Below are 18,310 nucleotides of genomic sequence, written 5' to 3'. Positions count from 1 at the left end.
CCGCATTGGCCTTCCTGCTCAGTGGGGAGCCTGCTTCTCCCTCTCCCTTTGCTCCTCCCCCAGCTTGTGTGCACACTCTCCCTTCTCTGTCAAATAAAGAAAATCTTTAAAATAATTTAAAAAATAAAAAGATTATTTTTTTAAAGATTTTATTTATTTATTTGAGAGAGAGAAAGAAGGTGAGGATGTGTGGGAACACAGCGAGAGGGATAAGCAGACCCTGCACTGAGTGTGGAGCCCGACGCAGGGCATTCTGGGACCCCAAGATCATGACTTCAGCAGAAATCAAGAGCCGGATGTGCAACCAACTGAGCCACCCAGGCACCCCTATAAGAAGATTATTGATCTTCATGGGGCGCCTGGGTGGCTCAGTGGGTTAAAGCCTCTGCCTTCGGCTCAGGTCATGATCCCAGGGTCCTGGGATTGAGGCCCGCATTGGGCTGGCTCTCTGCTCAGCAGGGAGCCTGCTTCCTCCTCTCTCTGCCTGCCTCTCTCTGCCCACTTGAGATCTCTGTGAAATAAATAAATAAAATCTTAAAAAAAAAAAAAAAAACTAAACAGCCTATAGGATGTTTTAAAAAAAATTATTGATCTTCATTCTGAAGGGCTGCTATGAAGATGAAATTTAATGTATGTGCTCATTTAACACGATAGGCGTTAACTGTCCTCTTCTGTCCCTTCTAGGGCTTCCTCTCGCCAACATCTATGCTGACCGGCAGAAAAGGGGAGGCAAAGTTCACTCGCCATTTATCCACGCGCAATGTACAAGATGTTCACAAACTGGAAAACTGAGCGCATTTCCCTTTTTTCACAACTCAAATCTTTACCCAAATGATCTCACCGTCTGATGTCAGCTCAAGCTGCTTCCAAATACCACCTCAGCTCCTCCCTCTTGCTCACAAGAACATCAAAACCATACCCTTTTTTTCTTTATCATTCATACGTCATTTTGTGTCTCCAAGTATTTGCCAACGAAGACATCCTCTTCTTCTGACCTGAACTTGTTCTTCCAATTCTACTACTTCAAATAATACCATCTCTGCCAATTCAGGTCACAGCACACATACTAGACAATCGCCCTATTTACTATTTTAATGAACTATGTTTTCCTTCAGATTAGTAAGCCCCATCAGGAGGTACTCAAAAACAGGATCAAAAATACGGTGCTTGGTAGACCGTGACTTTGAGCGGCCATACGACTGGCTAACCTAGCCAATATCAAATGCCATTTGTCTACTATTAATTAAAGGGAATTTTGATGAGTTATGACATGTGGGTTTTTTTTTAAGATTTTATTTATCCATTTGAGAGCAAGAGAAAGAGCAAGCACAAGTTGGTGCAGAGGGAGAAGCAGACTCCCCACTGAGCAGGGAGCCCAATGCAGGGCTCGATCCCAAGACCCTGGGATCATGACCTGAGCTGAAGGCAGACGCTTAAGGGGCTGAGCCACCCAGGTGCCCCAAGTTGTGACATGTGTTTACAAATGACAGAGCACTGAGCTCCAGAGAGATACTTTGGGGGCTGTGGGAGCTGTCCAGAGAGAAGTCCCAAGTTTCCAAGAGGAGACTCCACCTCCCAGCCTCCACCTCAAAGGTTTTCGGACCCTTCACATCATATAAGCTCCTCTGCCACAAGAGGTCATGCTTGCATCTCTTTCACAGTGTTCTATAAATCCTTTTCTGCTTCTCTTCACCTACATCTATACGGCATTGCTTAGCTGAGCCAGTATGTTAACCTTCTTGGATGCAACAAACCAACCCATGGTTTAATTAGACTGTTCGGGCACTTGTTAGCTCTGCTCCAGGCCTGAAACATGTCTTTTCCCCTGGTATCTCTGGCTCTTCGGAAGTGCTGAATTCTGTTTTTAGGGAGCTCAAGGATACCCAGTAAATGATTTCTTCCATGATGCCACAATAGAATTCTGTGCTGTCCGGTTAGATCATCTTACAATACAGGGTGGGCACCTCTATGAGGTCATTGTTCAGACACCAAGTAAAGACCTTGGGCAAGAGTAAATACTGAACCTACCATCATTCTACTTGAGAAGCTAATTTGCAAATTGTGTGTTTATTATGAAAGGGGAAGACTGGATCTGTTTCAACTCCCTCTCCCCACTGAGATAGCTATGACATTGAAGGGAGTCGGTCTGTGTTCTGGAAACAGTCAGTGAGAATGCTGTTGGAAATCAATGCAACAAAATTATTGATAGAATACTAGGCAAAGAAAGAATACTAGATTAGGAGCCACTCGATAGCTATAAGACCCTGAACATGCTTCTGGGACTCAAAATTTCCCTCATTTTATAATGTGAAACATGGGATGGAAGAGCTCTAAAAGCAATCCTATGTCTAAAAATCTCTTATTTTATGATACAGGCCAAATAATTGAGTGGTTACAGTATGCAGAAAAATTAAGAAATGCCATAAATGAATAATAGCACTTTGATGACTTCCTTATTTTTTTTTTTTTCTTGACCATTTATATTCTCTTACTGCTTTACAACTGTTTTTAGGCAGGCCTGGAATTATGAAGGGAAATGAGTATCACAGACTACTCCAGCTCCTGCCTTCCTCTACCTACCTGCAAGTAGTTCACCAAACTGAACATGAGAGAGCTCTCAAAAGCAGTAATAAAATCCAGGTGAGCCCATTTATTGCCCAAGCCCTCTCTCCTGGCCTCCTCCTGTATTCACCTGTTAGAGCCTCTGGTTTGCCCCGAGAGCCACCTTCCTCTTTGCTTTCCTCAGCTGACTAATATCTCTCAAATCCGTAAGGGACTTTGCCCCCCAACTTTTTTATTTCGGTTGACTGACAAATTTCTAAGTGCTTAAACCTCATTAAATAAATATTTACCAAAAAAATAAATAAATAAATAAAACTTTTGTCCATTCTTTCAGTTCTTCTTTTCTCTAGTTAGACTCAAACATCAGAAAATGCCAATGATATTATTAGTTCTTGTTCTTATTAACCAGACTGGAAGTTTAGTACCTTGCTAATAAGAAGCGAATGAGATGTAAAAGCAGTTTCAGGTGAGCGTTGGTAAAAAATTATTTGAAATTTAGAGAGAGGGGAGGGAGGGAAAGAGAGAGATGTATGGGGGGTAACAGAAAGGAGAAATAAAAGATAAGTAAAATCTAACTCAGAGGTCATATCCTTCACAAATCCTAGACCTTTGCAGGCAAAATTAACAACCCCTAACTCAGGGCTCCCCTGTGTCCTTTTTCTTTTTGTCTATTTTGCTAACGTACCATATAACATGTGGTATTCTAGTGGACTATCTTCTACCCTCATGAGTGCCTTGAGGTCAAGAATCACGTCACCTGTATCTTTGTAAAACCAGTGCGTGTTTACATTCAATAAACTGATGTTGAATTTAAATGAAAAGTGAACTATCAGGGATGACTGGAGATTCCAAGTGCCACAAAGATGGGGCTGACATCATGCCTTCTGCTCATTCTCTAGCTTGCCTGGCTTAGTCAGAGACCGGGAACCTTCCCTGAAGTTTGCATTTTCTGGAATTGTTCACGTAAATTAATTTCTATGGCTCTTATCTCAAGGCTCTACAAATCCTCCCCTTACTCAGTATTGTCAGTCAATAAGATTCATGAAGCCTCTGTTGGCTGAGTATCATATAAGGGCTTCAAAGAAGCTCACAATTTAGGGGGCTTGAGGGTAGACTTCAAAACATCTGTGAAATAAACCCATCAATACTATGGCCATGAACAGTGTTTATTAGTTTTTCTCTTCTTCTTTTATTCCCCAGGCTTCATAAAATCTTATTCTCATTTGCGACTCTGCAAAAATTCCTTGAATTATCAATTCCCCAATTCCCACCTTGCTACTTTCTTATCCCCTACACTTTCAAACATCTCTGATCTGGTTGCTATTTTGAAAGAGAATGTGTGGAACTGAGGAGCTGCCACAGACTTGAATCAGACTCCGAAATAATTTTTCAGTGGGCAAAAATGAGTCTCTGCCGTAACAATAATCCCCACCCAGGGCAGCTCAAAGAGTACTACTATCCTTGTACTATAATCAGGTAATGCTCATACGGGTACCACAAGCGAGGGTACTCATTCTAGTGCCATTTAGAAGTTAGAATCCAGTACTATTTAGTATTTAATATCTAGCTTTATTTCTTGAATAATTACTGAATAGTACTAACTATTCAGTAACACTAAATTGATTTGTTTAGGAAACAAAGAGGTTAATACAAAATATTAAAGCTCTAATTCCCTAAGAGTCCTACAAGATTTTTCAAAAGGCACATTTGCAAACTCTCCCTTTGTTCTTTTTCCAAAGCCAGAGATAAAGGTATTTGTTTCAAGACTCTGATCTTTGAGTTCACCTTCATTCAGTCTATATTCCCATTTAATCATGTTATAATATTCTTTTTTTTATTATTATTTTAAAGATTTTTATTTATCTATTTGATAGACAGAGAGAGATCACAAGTAGGCAGAGAGGCAGGGGGAAGCAGGCTCCCCGCTGAGCAGAGAGCCCGATGTGGGGCTCGATCCCAGGACCCTGAGATCATGACCTGAGCCGAAGGCAGAGGCTTAAACCACTGAGCCACCCAGGCGCCCCAAATCATGTTATCATATTCTTAAGCCAATCCTTTCTCTCTCTCCCACCCCTCACTCCCTGCCTTCCTACCTCCCTGTCTGCTCCCCCCACCACCACATCTTCTTCCTTTCCTTCCATCCTTTCCTGCTTTTTGTTTGTTTGTTTGTTTTAGCAGGGGCAGGGACATATCTCTCTAGACGTTCAACCAGGCCAGAAGAAGAGGTGGCCATGGGGTTTCAGAGAGTTAGCAAAAATCCACCCTCCCAGCACCACAGCTGTGTGCAGACACTTACGTTGAAGTCGTACAACACACCAAAGTTAGCCGCAGATGCCTCTTCAGCTCTGGGAACTGTCTTCCTAGGTAAACTGCCATATGGCAAACCCCAGAGGTACTATACAGAGAAGCAAAGAAGGCAGTTAATAATTGGAAACAAAGTCTGAGCCACACATGTGATCACAAATGGTTTTGTTTAAAAGCACTTCTTACACATTTTCATGGCGACTCTGTGGGTCTCCACGTGGGGTCCTCTTTTCTGGGAATCGACTACTAAATCCAGAGTGAAGAACAAAGGCAGTGCTAAGAGCTCTGCATGCTGAGCTCAGTGGACCACCAGCAGTTGGCCAACCACATTGCCCAGAGGCTTGCTGAGAAGCCCCACTACTCACCACCACCGCCAAACTGGTCTTTCTTAAGGGGAGGCCTGGAGAGAACAGAGGCCTCTGGGGAAACTAGAGTGTTCAAAACAACAACAACACAACAACAACAACAAACACATACTACCCACATCTTCCTATGGGGCTACCTCCTAGGGGTGGAGGTGGAGGGAGATTCTGTCCTTCATGTTAAGGAAGAGAAGACTCAAGGGAATCGCTCATCAGTTTAAGGGTGTCAAACAGGAGGAAAGATTGCACCCTCATTATATTTGCTTTACCACTAATTCAGGTTTACTGCCCTCATCTGATGCTACCAGACTCAAAGAGGAGTTATTAGAGTTATTAGAGGCAGAGCCAACAGGGGAGAGAGCAAGAACAGGGCTCCAGCAGGTGTCTTGGTGAGAACTGGAGAAAGCAGCCCTCTAGCCCTGGGGCAGATGCCACTTCTTGTGTAACATGAAAACTTTCCTTCCCCTGGGCTGGAGGTGGAGGATGAATGTGGCTGGAAGCCTGGGTGCCAAGCCTGCCTGGGCAAGGGCTGGAAATCAACCCCTCTTTCTACCCTCTGCACAAGAGGCACGGGTTTCATGGAAGCTTCTAGGCTTCCTAGGATTGAGCAGAGCAGAAGGTGGGCCCTGTCCATGCGGTCTCACCCCAAAGTCGAGGGCCACAAAGGACAAAGAAGATTAAGGTCTCAGGCTTGCCCAGCGACACAGGAACTTTGGGCAAAAGGGCATCTGCCTAGAAGTTATGCTGAACCAGGCTGGTGGGAGCAAGCAGAGGCAAAATGGAGCTTTGAGCTCCAGGGAAGCGACCAGCCTTGGCCTCCGGTGTTGCTGCAAAGCTAGCACGTCCTCCTTTGTTCTTTTGCTGGAGCTGGGAACCATTGCCTGGAAAACAGGATCCCTCTCAGCACCTTACACAAACCTGTAAGACAGCATCCAAAAGACAATACGCTTCTTCGTTCTAGGACTATATCCCATCGGACACAGACTGGCTCCCTGCCCTCTCTCTCAGGCATTCTGTAATCTCCTAGAGGTGGAGCAAACCAGCCACAACCTTTCATTTCCATGGGGGCTGTGCAGTGTAGGGGAATAAGCAAGCGTGGCTCACAGAACTTCAGAGACCCTGAGCCTGACACTACGGGGCGTCGTGATAGCCAGTGAAGGAGTTTCAGGGTTCCTTAGAGAGGTGTCCAGAAAGAAAGCTGGGGTTAATTTGAAGGTGATGACACACATTCTGCCTCACTGTCTGAAGTTTTCACTTGAGAGATGAACTCTACAGAACTTCTGATCTGCGTCCACGGTCTCCTAGCCCTAGAACCTTCCGAATTACTTCAGGGATTCTAAAACTAATGGATTAGGTTGCAAAATCTTGGGACGAAGGGTGCAATCATGGTACTACACCCAGAACAGCATTAAAAAAAAAAAAAAACCTCACTCTGGGATACGAGTTAAGCCCAATAAGCAATGAGTGACTCTGTTTCCACAGTTGTAAATGGGAAAAGAAAACTCTTCTATAGTCTACATTGTGAATTTGTTGTGAGGCTCAGGAAATAAAAGAAGTGAAAGTGGTTTTGCGCTGTTAAAAGCTAAAACTTGTCATGAATGTTAGGAATTATACCCGTGGGGAGGCTTGATACAGAAACTGGCCCTGATTCAAAACCATGAGGATAACAAGTCCCTCAAAACACTTAGTTTTGGCTGTGGGCAATGCTGTTCTGAACAAACTGGCTTTGAAATAATGGTACCTGAAAAGACCCTTTGTAGCTTGAGTAAAGCCTAACCTGCCTTTTGTACAAGTAAGCATCCAGTGGTCAGAGTCCTTTAACTTCTTATGGATAAAGGCTCCAACCGCAGTCTTGCTTCTTGGCCTTAGTTGATGGACTCTTCCCACCACCCCTCATGCCCCCTTTTAACTCAGGGCTTTGCCTTCTTCTTCAGTCTGGAAGCACCATCTGTTTTCCTCTCCTCCCTGCCCTTGATCCTAAAAGACCCCTACCCTACTGCGTATGCCTACATGTGCGTGGGTTGGGAGGGGGGAGGGCTGGTTTATCTCATTTTACATCCGGAAGAAATTGCTCACTTTGTGTTTCTTCGGATATAAAAGCTAAATGTCCTGAGTTGCACTAAGATGTTTTTCAAAGCAAACTTGGCAAAATAAATACAATTCACAAGGTGTGAAAGCCTTCCTTTTGAGCAATTAACATTTGAGCACAGAGACCATCTTGGGAATCTGATAGAAGCCATGAACCATTCCACATAAAAATGTATGTTTAAACATTCACACGGCATTTTACGTATGATTTCAGGAGGCTCATCTACCCTCTGGAGCAAGGATTAGGATCTTTGGCCCATGGGTACCATTTAGAAGATGAACCTTGTTGCAAGCACTAGGACTTCAAGAGCGGGTATCGGCCAGTTAATCGTGCTATTCTTCAAAAGAGAGAAGAAATTTTCTAGGACGGTGATCACAGTTTAGCTTTTTATTTTTTGGGGGGTAGATGAAAAGTCCAATTCTTACCTCTGGCAACATGATGAGGCTGAACGTCAGGATGAAGAGAACCATGTTTACCCCATACATCCATCTCAAGAAGAGGAAGTATGAGGCCACGGAGGAGCCAAACTGACCTGTCAAAGAGAACATAAAAAGGCTGGAAGGGGGGTCAGCACTAAGCGAGACAAAAGCTGTGTCTTGGTGCTTTCAAAAATTAATCTGCTCATCGCAACACACTGGCCCTTTCCACATTGACGGTCTTCAGCAGTCTGTTTCTATCCAGGAAAAGAAAATGTTCATTTAATGGTAATGGAAGTGCTCCCTGCTAGGTAGATACAGTTGCATAGAATGACTGTGACCCACACCTTCAGAGCCCACCCAGGGGACAGCAGCCTGGGGCTTAGCTAGGATTGCTAGTTGAAGAGCCCATTTTATTCCCAGAGGTAATAAGTGAATATTGTTAAGTGAGTGAATACCTTAAAGTGATTACAAGACCTGCCAGTAGTTAGCAACCGTTATTGTTATAATCACTATACTTCTGCCTCCCTTCTCTCCGGCAACAATGCCCTTCTCCAAGGCCTTTCCCATATCCTTCAGGGACAGCTCCCCTGCAGACCCTCCAGGGCTATTTGTGTGTGCGTCACCGCCATGTTTTAGGTACCATGTAGGAGCTGAAGTTCATTCCCTCACTCTTCACATATTTAAAGTATCTTCTGTCAGGTATTATCTTAGATGCGAAACACGATGTCACAGGGTTATCACCCTAATGCAACTTACATTTTAGTGAGGTATGGAAACAACAGAGAGGCGGGAATTTTAAAAACAAATAAATAAAATATGTATCTATTTATCATTAATATATATGCTACATTCTATTATATATATTTAATGTATGTACAGTATATGTCATATTATACACTATATATGCATATTCATATACATTGTATAGTATCTGTATTTTGTAGGATATATCATATGCATGTAGCATATATAGGATATATATGTATTATATATAAAATCACATACAATTGCAGTATTGTAATAATTATAAATGTATGTAGTCATTATAATCAGATGGTCCTAGAGAAAGGAGGTAAAATATTGAGAGTGTTGCTTCCGATTAGCTCGCTGAGAAAAGAGCGAGAACAAATATCTGGACACAGGCAAGAGCTCGGGACAGTTGAGGAACAAACCGAAGGGCTATGTGCTTGGAGTCCTATAAACAAGGGAAAGCGGTGACGGATGATGATGAAGAGACAAGCCAAAGCACACTGCATAGGGCCTCCTAAGAACAGGTAAGAAGTGAGACTTTTATTTTAAATTGTTGAGAAAGTCACCCAACAGGTGTTAAGTAGCTGGGTGGGGGGGGGGGGCATAGAATGGGACCTTTAAATTCTTTTCAGCTTTGGGAAATGAATTGGGAGGGGACAGGGAAGAATGTGCCATCAACCTGCACATGCCCCGGGGGAAAGTGATCTGTCCAAATGGTATTTATGAGAAAAAAATTTTTTAAGTTTTTTTTTTTTTTTAATTTGACAGACAGAGATCACAAGCAGGCAGAGAGGCAGGCAGAGAGAGGAGGAGGAAGCAGGCTCCCTGCTGAGCAGAGAGCCCGATGTGGGGCTCGATCCCAGGACCCCGGGATCATGACCTGAGCTGACGGCAGAGGCTTAACCCACTGAGCCACTCAGGCACCAAACAAGAAAAAATTTTTAAAAATGTATCTTAAATCAGAGAATGGAAGAGGAAGAAAGAACAGAAATTTGGAGTCTCAGGTTGAGATTTCATCTGATAACAAAAGCCACACTTTTTCTTTGATTATCACTTGAAGTTCAACATCAAGTAGCTAGTTTTCTTCCCAATTCCCAATGCCCCTAAGCAGTTGCCCAAGAAGAAATGATGAACACCCACAGCCGCCCACCCCATCAGGCCCTTTTTCCCGACTCATTCAGCAAAACACGTCCAGGGACCAATGGCTTTCTTGGCCCTCTAGCTCTGCACTGTCACCAGTGGGGAAACATTATTGCCGAAAGAAGGAGGCTCAGGTGAAACAAATTCCAGTCTCTGCTTAGTAAGTTAAGGCTGAGCTCACACGAGAGTCATGCTTCCCTTTCTGAAACTCAGGTCTATTCTGTAGGACTTGCCTTGCCTATTCCCAAAGCACAGTGACCATTTTTATAGGAACTTAAAAAAAAAAAAAAAAAGTCAGCATGTAAATGGACATTTAAAAAAAATCAATTATTATCTAGTCTGAATGTTTGGATCCATTTCCCTTTGTAGAGAGAGGCAGAGCTCTACTGGATTTCTAAAAGCGTGTGGTTTTGATAAACATGCCCGCAGGAGCTGTAACCCGATGCACAGGTCCATCTGCAGAAAGGCGGCGCAGATCTGCCCTTCCCAGGCCATCTGATCATCCACCTGGCTCCCCCTGATTTCAGATCATCTCAGGGCCGTTATCTATGTTCTCTGGTAACAACTGCCCAAGCCCCGCCACAGCCGGGTTCACGTGTCATGTTTTATTGAAGGCAGTAGACTTCCTGCTTGCTAGTCATGATAGCTACTCATTAACTGAAGAAGGAACTTAGCCTCCAGGTATCTGGAGCAAGTTTTTCCTGAAACACCCAGACCTTCTGGTAGAGAGTCCCAAGCACAGGGCGCTCACTCATCCCTCCATCTTTCCCTCCTTCCTTCTTAAAGTTCTGCTCTTCTCATTGGCATCTACCACCCACCTTCTCTCAGCCTCCATGCACAACCCTAGCAAATAAATTTCTTAAACTGAATACAGAGTACAAATAGACCTAAAGGCAAAAAAGAGAAGCAAATTATAATGCTTCCGAAAGTATCCCCTCCCCCAGATATAATCTATATTGGTTATGCATGAAATATACTTTAGATTCCAAAGCTTTCAAGCTCCATTTTTTCACAACTATTTTATTGGAAGTAGAGAAGGAACCATTAAGCAGCCCCCCTTCCTTATTTATTTTTTTTTACACAATCCTAAGTCTAAAGGAAATGAATTTCAGGAAAACAGATTTCATTAAAAGTAGTGATTGTACAAATGACCCAGACACAGGTCAAAAAGACCAAGAAATCCAGAAGATGTTGTTCCTTCTATAGAACATCTATCAAGGGCAGAGGACAGACATCAGTAACAAAAGAAAGATTGAGAAGGAAAGAACACAAATCAACCGGTTGGCATCCAAGCTCCACAGGACCTTTCCCTGTCTCAATACAAAAATAAAAAAGGAGAAATCTTTCCTCTTCATATCCATTTATCCTAGTGGTTTTGTCTGATCAGAGGTAGGTGGCTAAATCTGGCGTTGACTGAAAAGAGAAACCTTCCTAAAGTGTAGCTAAGAAATCATAATTAAAAAGAACAGTCATTCCATGTGCTTAGTCTCCTAGATTAAATTGTTTTACTCTTGTAAAAAACAGGAATGGGGAGGGGCGCCTGGGTGGCTCAATGGGTTAAAGCCTCTGCCTTCAGCTCAGATTCCAGGGTCCTGGGACAGAGCCCCACGTCAGGCTCTCTGATAGGCGGGGAGCCTGCTTCCTCCTCTCTCTCTGCCTGCCTCTCTGCCTACTTGTGATGTCTGTCTGCCAAATAAATAAATAAATGAATCTTAAAAAAAAAAAAAAAAGAACAGGAATGGGTAGTAGTAGTAGTAGTAGTACTAGTAGTAACAGCTGACATATGTTGCTGGTCAATTATGCATAAACTTCAATTACTGTAAACTTCGTCAGCTCATTTTATTGCTCCTAGAACCCAGTAAGGTTAAGTGTTATTAGTCCCACTGTGTGGATGGGGAACCAAAAACAAACACAGCACTTGACTGAACCAAGACTTGACTAATGACAGCAACAGCTAACATTTAATGCATTTTGTTTCAGTACCTATTTTGATCTTGTGTATTAATTCCTTTAGTCATCATGAATTCCTGCAAGAAGAGAACTCCTATACTCTCACTGTACAGAGACTTAGGCCCGTGGGTTACACAGCTAGTAAATGATGGAACCAGGGTTACATAGGGAGTTACGTAGTGATGGGTAGTCAGCGATGGAGCCAGGACTCTAAACTAGGCAGCCTTGATCTGTAGGTGTTCGATTCCAAATCCAGATCTCTCTTAACCACAGTGGTATACTGCTACTCAAGTAGAATCGTAATAACACTATTATAAATTAAAAAAAAAAAAAAACTAGAATATACGGAGTAAATAAGCCATGAATGTGTATGCCTGAAAAAAACACAGGCAATTTCCACCAATCAGCTAAGGCCATTCACATTCATAAATTGGAACAGTGCCCAGAAATGACAAATTCTTTTTTTCTTTAATCTGACTAATAAATTCTGTTTCCATAATGAATTATTAATATAGTAAAACAGAGTCCTTGGTACATATTCGAGTGAGGCCTTTTATGCTTATGCAATATTCTTGTTGCTGAATTTCCTTGCATTTCTTTTAAACTAAGGTTAAAAGTTTCACCTCTCCCTTTGGTTATTTATTATTAAGGCAAAGTAATTTATAGTCTGTCATCATGTATAATTTCCTCTTGAACAGATGGGTAATAAGACAGGCAGACAAATATGAGCATTTCTAAATGGGAAAAAAAAAAGACCAATTTAATCACCTGCTGTATGAACACAGTATAAATACCATCTCATTAGGCTAGGACATGAAGCATAGTTTCTTTCGAACTGTTCTAGGGGAATTAAATGTGGCAAATTTGATTTCCATTTCCTGCAGCTCTGAGGCCTATAGGGAAACAAGAAGACATGAAACTTGAAGAAACTCTGTTCTTAGGGTTGTCTATCTACAGATCTTTCCAGTCTGAAAAATACGTCACTCACACCTTATTTTAATGCCACACTTTACTATTAGGAAGAAGTAGCTTTCACTTCTGAGAAAGACTTGTCATCTCCAGATTGAAGGACATTCCATGATTTAATCCATGGTTTTGATAATAATTCTGGAGTCACAATGGATACAGACTGTATTTCCTGGGAGTACAAATACACAGCTTTATCAGCAAAATACGTAATACAATGTAGTTAATATGGTGTATCCTTGTAGGTCATCCTGGGGTTCTTAGCATGGCCTCTTCTTCACAAGGCCGACATGACAGTAAAATGCAACAGCAGCCCCACGTGAAGTAGAAGTTCACAGCACCCCTTTGTGGCAGGAATGACCAAATCTATTTTTGATGTGAAAAACAAAAACAAAAACAAAAAACCACCCGGGGTCCTTAAGGAACTATCTAGTCCACACTCACAAAGGAATCCAGGCCTTACTGGAATCAAGATAGGATCAAGCATGAGTTTTAGACGTAAGCTCCCTTCTCCATTCCGCCAATTATTAGAGTTTTAAGAAAACTCAGAGAAGGCTGGCAATTTGGGACTCTCTTAAAACCACACTTAAAAAAATACTTGTTTAGTATTATCTAGAGATTGAGCAGAGAATGAGGGCAAATGGATTAGAAAGACTCTGGAATGGAACTTAGCTGCTCCTGTTTTAAACATGCTTCTGACCACAATCTGAAATTTCTTCATGACTTAATTGCTTCTACTTTCTGACCTGTCTTCCCCAGCCACATGCATATTAATGTAACTGGATGCAAGATCGAGCCTTGACTGTCCTTTTCATCGCTGCATGCCCAGTGCCTGGAAACAGGCCGAATAGTGGCAGGTACTCCGTGAATATTTGCTCAATTAATCAGCCCAGCCAAGTTTATTTTGAAGATTAAATGAGGTATTAATTATTCTGACTTTCAAAAGGAAATATAATAGTCTTTCTGAAACTTCTGTAGGATTAAATGGTCATTTCTGTAAGGGAAAAGTATTGGTGTTATTTTACAATATGAAATATGTATTTTATAAATAGGGTACATATTTAATCTACTTTTTTCTAAGAAGAACTAGTGGAGAAGGTAAATTATGCAGGCCTCAGTCGCTGTAAGTCTCTTTTTCATTTAACCATTTTAATGATTTATCACTCAAAAGTATAAAGAACTTCATCTGCTTACATATAAATCTCAAGCTGATTGTAACTTATAAATCATAGAATGTTGGGTTGGAAATTGCCTTGCATAGGAACCAATTAAACCCCAAATTTGGGGGAAGCTCCAATGCAGAAACAGAGGGCCCCAAGTATAAAAGGATTATCCATATTATAGAGCCAATCAGGGGCAAAAGGACCTCAACCTTTAGAAAACTGACGGCATGCCTCATTTCTTTCCCAATTTCCATTTACTTCAGTGTCAAAGACCATCACAGAGGCCTGCCTCCCCGTCCTCCGTAGGGTCCTTCCTAGGAGATGGCTGGTGCAACCCAATCAACCCGATGACTTGACTAACACTCATACTAAGCCTCTTAGAGAGGCTTCCCGCTTGTCAACTACTACAATAGCCCAAAAGCATATGATGTACTGATGATTACCATTAAGATCATAATGCATTAAGCATCTTAGAGGAACTTAAGTACATAATTAAAGAAATAACTCATTCAAAATAAACACAGGAGAAAATGGGACACAATTCCCCAAATAAGATAATGATCAAGAAAATCTCTAACTGTTCATCCTGAGGCAGCAGGAAAAGTTTATAAAATCTTCCTTCAAGTAACAAACGAGTAAGCCCCATTGAGAAAAACCACAAGCTGTGGACTCAGACAGACTTCCTGACTTCTCAGCTCCTCTGGTAACTCATTCTGGGACCTTGATTTAACTGCGACTTGAAAATAGGAAGCATAAAGGGCACACTGCAGGCATGTTCGAGATTATATGAAGTGTCTGTGGGGTATCTAGGTGACATGTGAAGAGGGGTGGTTGTGGCCGTTGTTGGTGGAATAGAAAATAAGGATCAGTTCTTCACGGTGAGGCAAAGCGCTTTCTCCACAAAGGTGGAGAAATCAGGGGCACCTGGGTGGCTCAGTGGGTTAAGCCTCTGCCTTCGGCTCAGGTCATGATCTCAGGGTCCTGGGATCGAGCCCCATATCGGGCTCTCTGCTCAGCAGAGAGCCTGCTTCCTCCTCTCTCTCTGCCTCTCTCTCTCTCTTTCTCTCTCTCTCTCTCTGCCTACTTGTGATCTCTATCTGTCAAATAAATAAATAAAATCTTAAAAAAAAAAAAAGGTGGAGAAATCAAGGCAACCTAATCAAACCCAACATTGCATATGGAAGAGAAAATAATCCGCATCTGCTGGAGTGATCCAGCTGACTGTTCCAAATTTCCTGGAGGAAGAGGGGAGGAAGGAAGATATCTAAAAGTATAACTGAATGGCTCTCGATCTGTCTTTCCCTCAATAACACACACACGCTGGATGGTGGTCGTACTGTCACTCATTCCTGTGTGAGCTTCCTGGCAAGAAAAATAAGTCCATTGTTTCTATCCCACTCAAGATAAGCCACTGCAACACAGGTGGGCAGGACATTATTACTGAAACAAGCTAGACAGTGGACCTTCCAAATAAATAATCTGCAAATGTACATATTTTAACTCTCATTATTATAAATTTCTTAGGCTACATCTCATGACTATCAAGATTCAACTCTATCATCTCAAAGATGAACAGACCGAGGCCCAGATGACTGCCCAAGAGTTGAACAGCAAAGCAAAGAACCAAATCCAGAGTTCTTTCCATTGTATCAAGACCTTAATGTTCCAAATGGCTTTCTGTTCCTCAGTGCCTCTCAAGGTACCACATTTTAGCTGCACGCTTGGAACTTAAGGATTCCACGGTGTCTATTCTTCCCTGGTGGGTCTAAATTCTTTTTCGCATTTCCCAGAATGGCAAACATTTGAAGGACATCTACTATTTAATTTTATTCTATGCATATTTATTCAAGTCAAGCAAATTTTAGGTCTGGTGATCCAGGAGTAAACCAAACCAAACCTCTGCTTTCGTAGTCTACCAGAAGAAGTAGACATAAAATAAAATGAAATGAAATTACATTTAAAAACTAAATTAAATATACAGTATTTTAGATAGCAAGTGTTACGGAGGAAAATAAAGCAATGACAGCACGCAACAGCAATCTGTGGGAGGAAGTGCAATTAATTAACTGATGTATTTTTAATTCATTGCCACCTGATAATGAGAGACAAGACGGAGGAGAGGCACTCCTAAAACGTGCCCAATCATGTCCGCGAAATATCCATCCACTGTGTTATCTCCCCACGGAGCCTCCATTTCAATTATGCAATGCCACATTTAACCAGCAGGAAAACCTGCCTCCTGATCTGAGAAGTCAGGGAGGAAAAATCAGATCCTAGTCAAAACCCTTAGAAACCAAAATACGGCAAGATCATGCTCAGAATTGTTTCAGATATTATCCCTTTTTCTTTATATTCTTTACTCTTCTTATATTCTTTTTATCTTTTATTTTTTCCTTTATAGGTTTAAAAAAGTCTTTATTACATTTACAATATTTTAAAATTTTTACTTGCCTTATTCTAAGCCTAGAGCACTGTCCTAAATGGGCTTTCGATGGAGTATATTCTGTACCCTAGAAATACCATATCAAATGAAGGCACAATACGACGTTCACATAGCAAGTTCCTGGATGATGATTACTTATTCCACTTCAGATTTGAAAATGAGGCTTTAAGATTTCTTCATTCTTTTTAGACATTGTTCATTTTGATTACTGTCTCTCACAAGAATATGTATTTTCAATGCCATATTCATTGCCAATATAAAATCACTGCCTTCCTCGTGATACATGACTCAGTGTCATTGGACACCAGACTGACTTCCCTGTACAGAAGAGAAAAGGTCAGAATGAGAATATTTGGGTCTAACGTAAAAAAGGAGAGCAGGGTCTCCAATGCTGTGACTGGGAAGTGCTTGCAAATTTTCACAGTAAACAAAGAAAATGTACAAAATGGTTATTTTTGTTTGTTTTCTTGTTTTTAACCTTCCGAAGAGTATAGAAACTGAGAAAGGCATCTGGGAAGTTTATGAAACAACCTTCCCATCTAATGAGACCTCATGAGCACTTACTTTCAATCGCCTTGATTTTATTTTCCCAAGGGACGCAGGCAGCTTTGAAGTTTTCAAAATCACGAAGAAATTTTGCCCATTTCTGAAAAGAAAGCCAAATACAACAGTAAAACCCGGCCTCTTGTTTGCCAAGAGGTTTATCCTTCGCCCCCAACCCAAAATATCGCAAGACAATGAGCTTGGAAAGATTTCTCTGGTGCCACATAATGCTTTTTGTAAAAAGGGAAAACAGTAGGTTTTACTTGCCTCCCTGCTCCTCACCCACCCCCCACACCAATTCAATTAAAACAACTTTGATGCATCCCCTGTTTTATAGTCAATAGGCTGAGGCAGATCTGTGTATTCTGCTCAAAAATAAGGGACTAAGTTCGTACCCGGTATTAGGCGATCAGCAAATTGTATGTATTTAATTAAATACTCATTCATTGCATGAAGAAATTGATGAAATATGAGTAAAACACAACTCCTGCCTTGAAGGGTTGCTGGATCTACTAGAGTAAGCTGAACATAAACAAGAGACTTCAGCACAGGCTGGTAAGTGTTACAACATAGGACAATTTTCATTCTGGTACAAGTCGAGCGGCTGATTAAATGGAAAGGCAGAGTCTCCCAGAAAGGGAGGAAGAAAAAGATTCACAGTTTTTATAAAAGACCTTCATTCCATTTTATTCCACAATGCTGGGTCATCCATGGTCAAGAGGACCACAAGGACCACATGGAAGAATGGAAACGGGGTGCCTAACTTCACGTAAGTGTGCATTATCCTGAGAGAACACGTGAGATGGACAGGCACGTAAGCCCCAAATAACAGTGTGAGACAAGTCTGAAGTTCAAAAGATTGCCCCAACTAGAGACAACCCAAATGCCCATCTACAACAGAATGGATGAACAAATTGTGGTGCCTTCATACGATGGAGGACAACACACTGATAAAAATGAGCTAGAGTGGCCACAACATGAAAGTATCTCATGAATATCATATTGCATCAAAGAAGGCAGAAACAAAAGTATAAATATTATATGATTCTATTCACTTAAATGATAAGAACAGGCAAAATGAATCCCTGACATGTATCATAAATCTTTCTATCTCTATTTCCTATTTAAGATGTATGAATTTTATTCACAAAACCCCATTGTATGGAAATGCATTTAGCTTACAAGTGGGGTTACAATTGTAAAGGGAGATAATAATGCCTGCATACCTACTTTGCTTTGAGAATTAAATATGATAACTTAATTGAAGGATTCAGTTCAGTGCTTTGCATCTAGTATATACTAAATAAATGTTACTTTCTTTTCTATCTTTTCCAAGAATCTGTTTATATTGGTATATCACTGACTTTTTTTCCTCATGTTCTACTCAATTTGTAGTTGACATTCCTTATAGAGAAGAGGTATATGGCCTAAAACTTGTAGACATTTGAGAAAGAAACTTTAACCCAGAACCCTTTCACTACCAGGGAATAAAAATCAAAGGGCACAGTCTTTGCCATTTAGGGGTGAGAAAAATCACACAGGTAAGTCTTCTGCCATAAATCAATGTTTCTCAACTTATTTTTCATTTTAACTCCTTTAAGTAGTATTTTGGGGCTTTT

The 18,310-nt window shown here is 41.4% G+C and overlaps 1 protein-coding gene across 3 annotated transcripts in view; it reads right to left on the bottom strand.

The window, feature by feature from the left end:
* The window catches only part of TMC1 (transmembrane channel like 1), a 387,473-nt gene that overhangs the window by 56,072 nt on the left and 313,091 nt on the right, over positions 1-18,310 (bottom strand). For all 3 annotated transcript variants that reach the window (XM_082696595.1, XM_082696594.1, XM_082696593.1), the window contains exons 12-14: positions 16,713-16,794; positions 7,743-7,849; positions 4,859-4,957 (exon numbers count right to left, since the gene is read on the bottom strand). In XM_082696595.1, the coding sequence (XP_082552721.1) occupies positions 4,859-4,957; positions 7,743-7,849; positions 16,713-16,794 (288 nt within the window). The remainder of the gene's footprint in view (positions 1-4,858; positions 4,958-7,742; positions 7,850-16,712; positions 16,795-18,310) is intronic.

The sequence above is a fragment of the Mustela nivalis genome (assembly GCF_964662115.1).
Source record: "Mustela nivalis genome assembly, chromosome: 13".
NCBI classification, from domain to species: Eukaryota; Metazoa; Chordata; class Mammalia; order Carnivora; family Mustelidae; genus Mustela; species Mustela nivalis.
The sequence above is the reverse complement of the archived record's forward strand: the minus strand, read 5'-3'. Positions and strand labels throughout refer to the sequence as shown.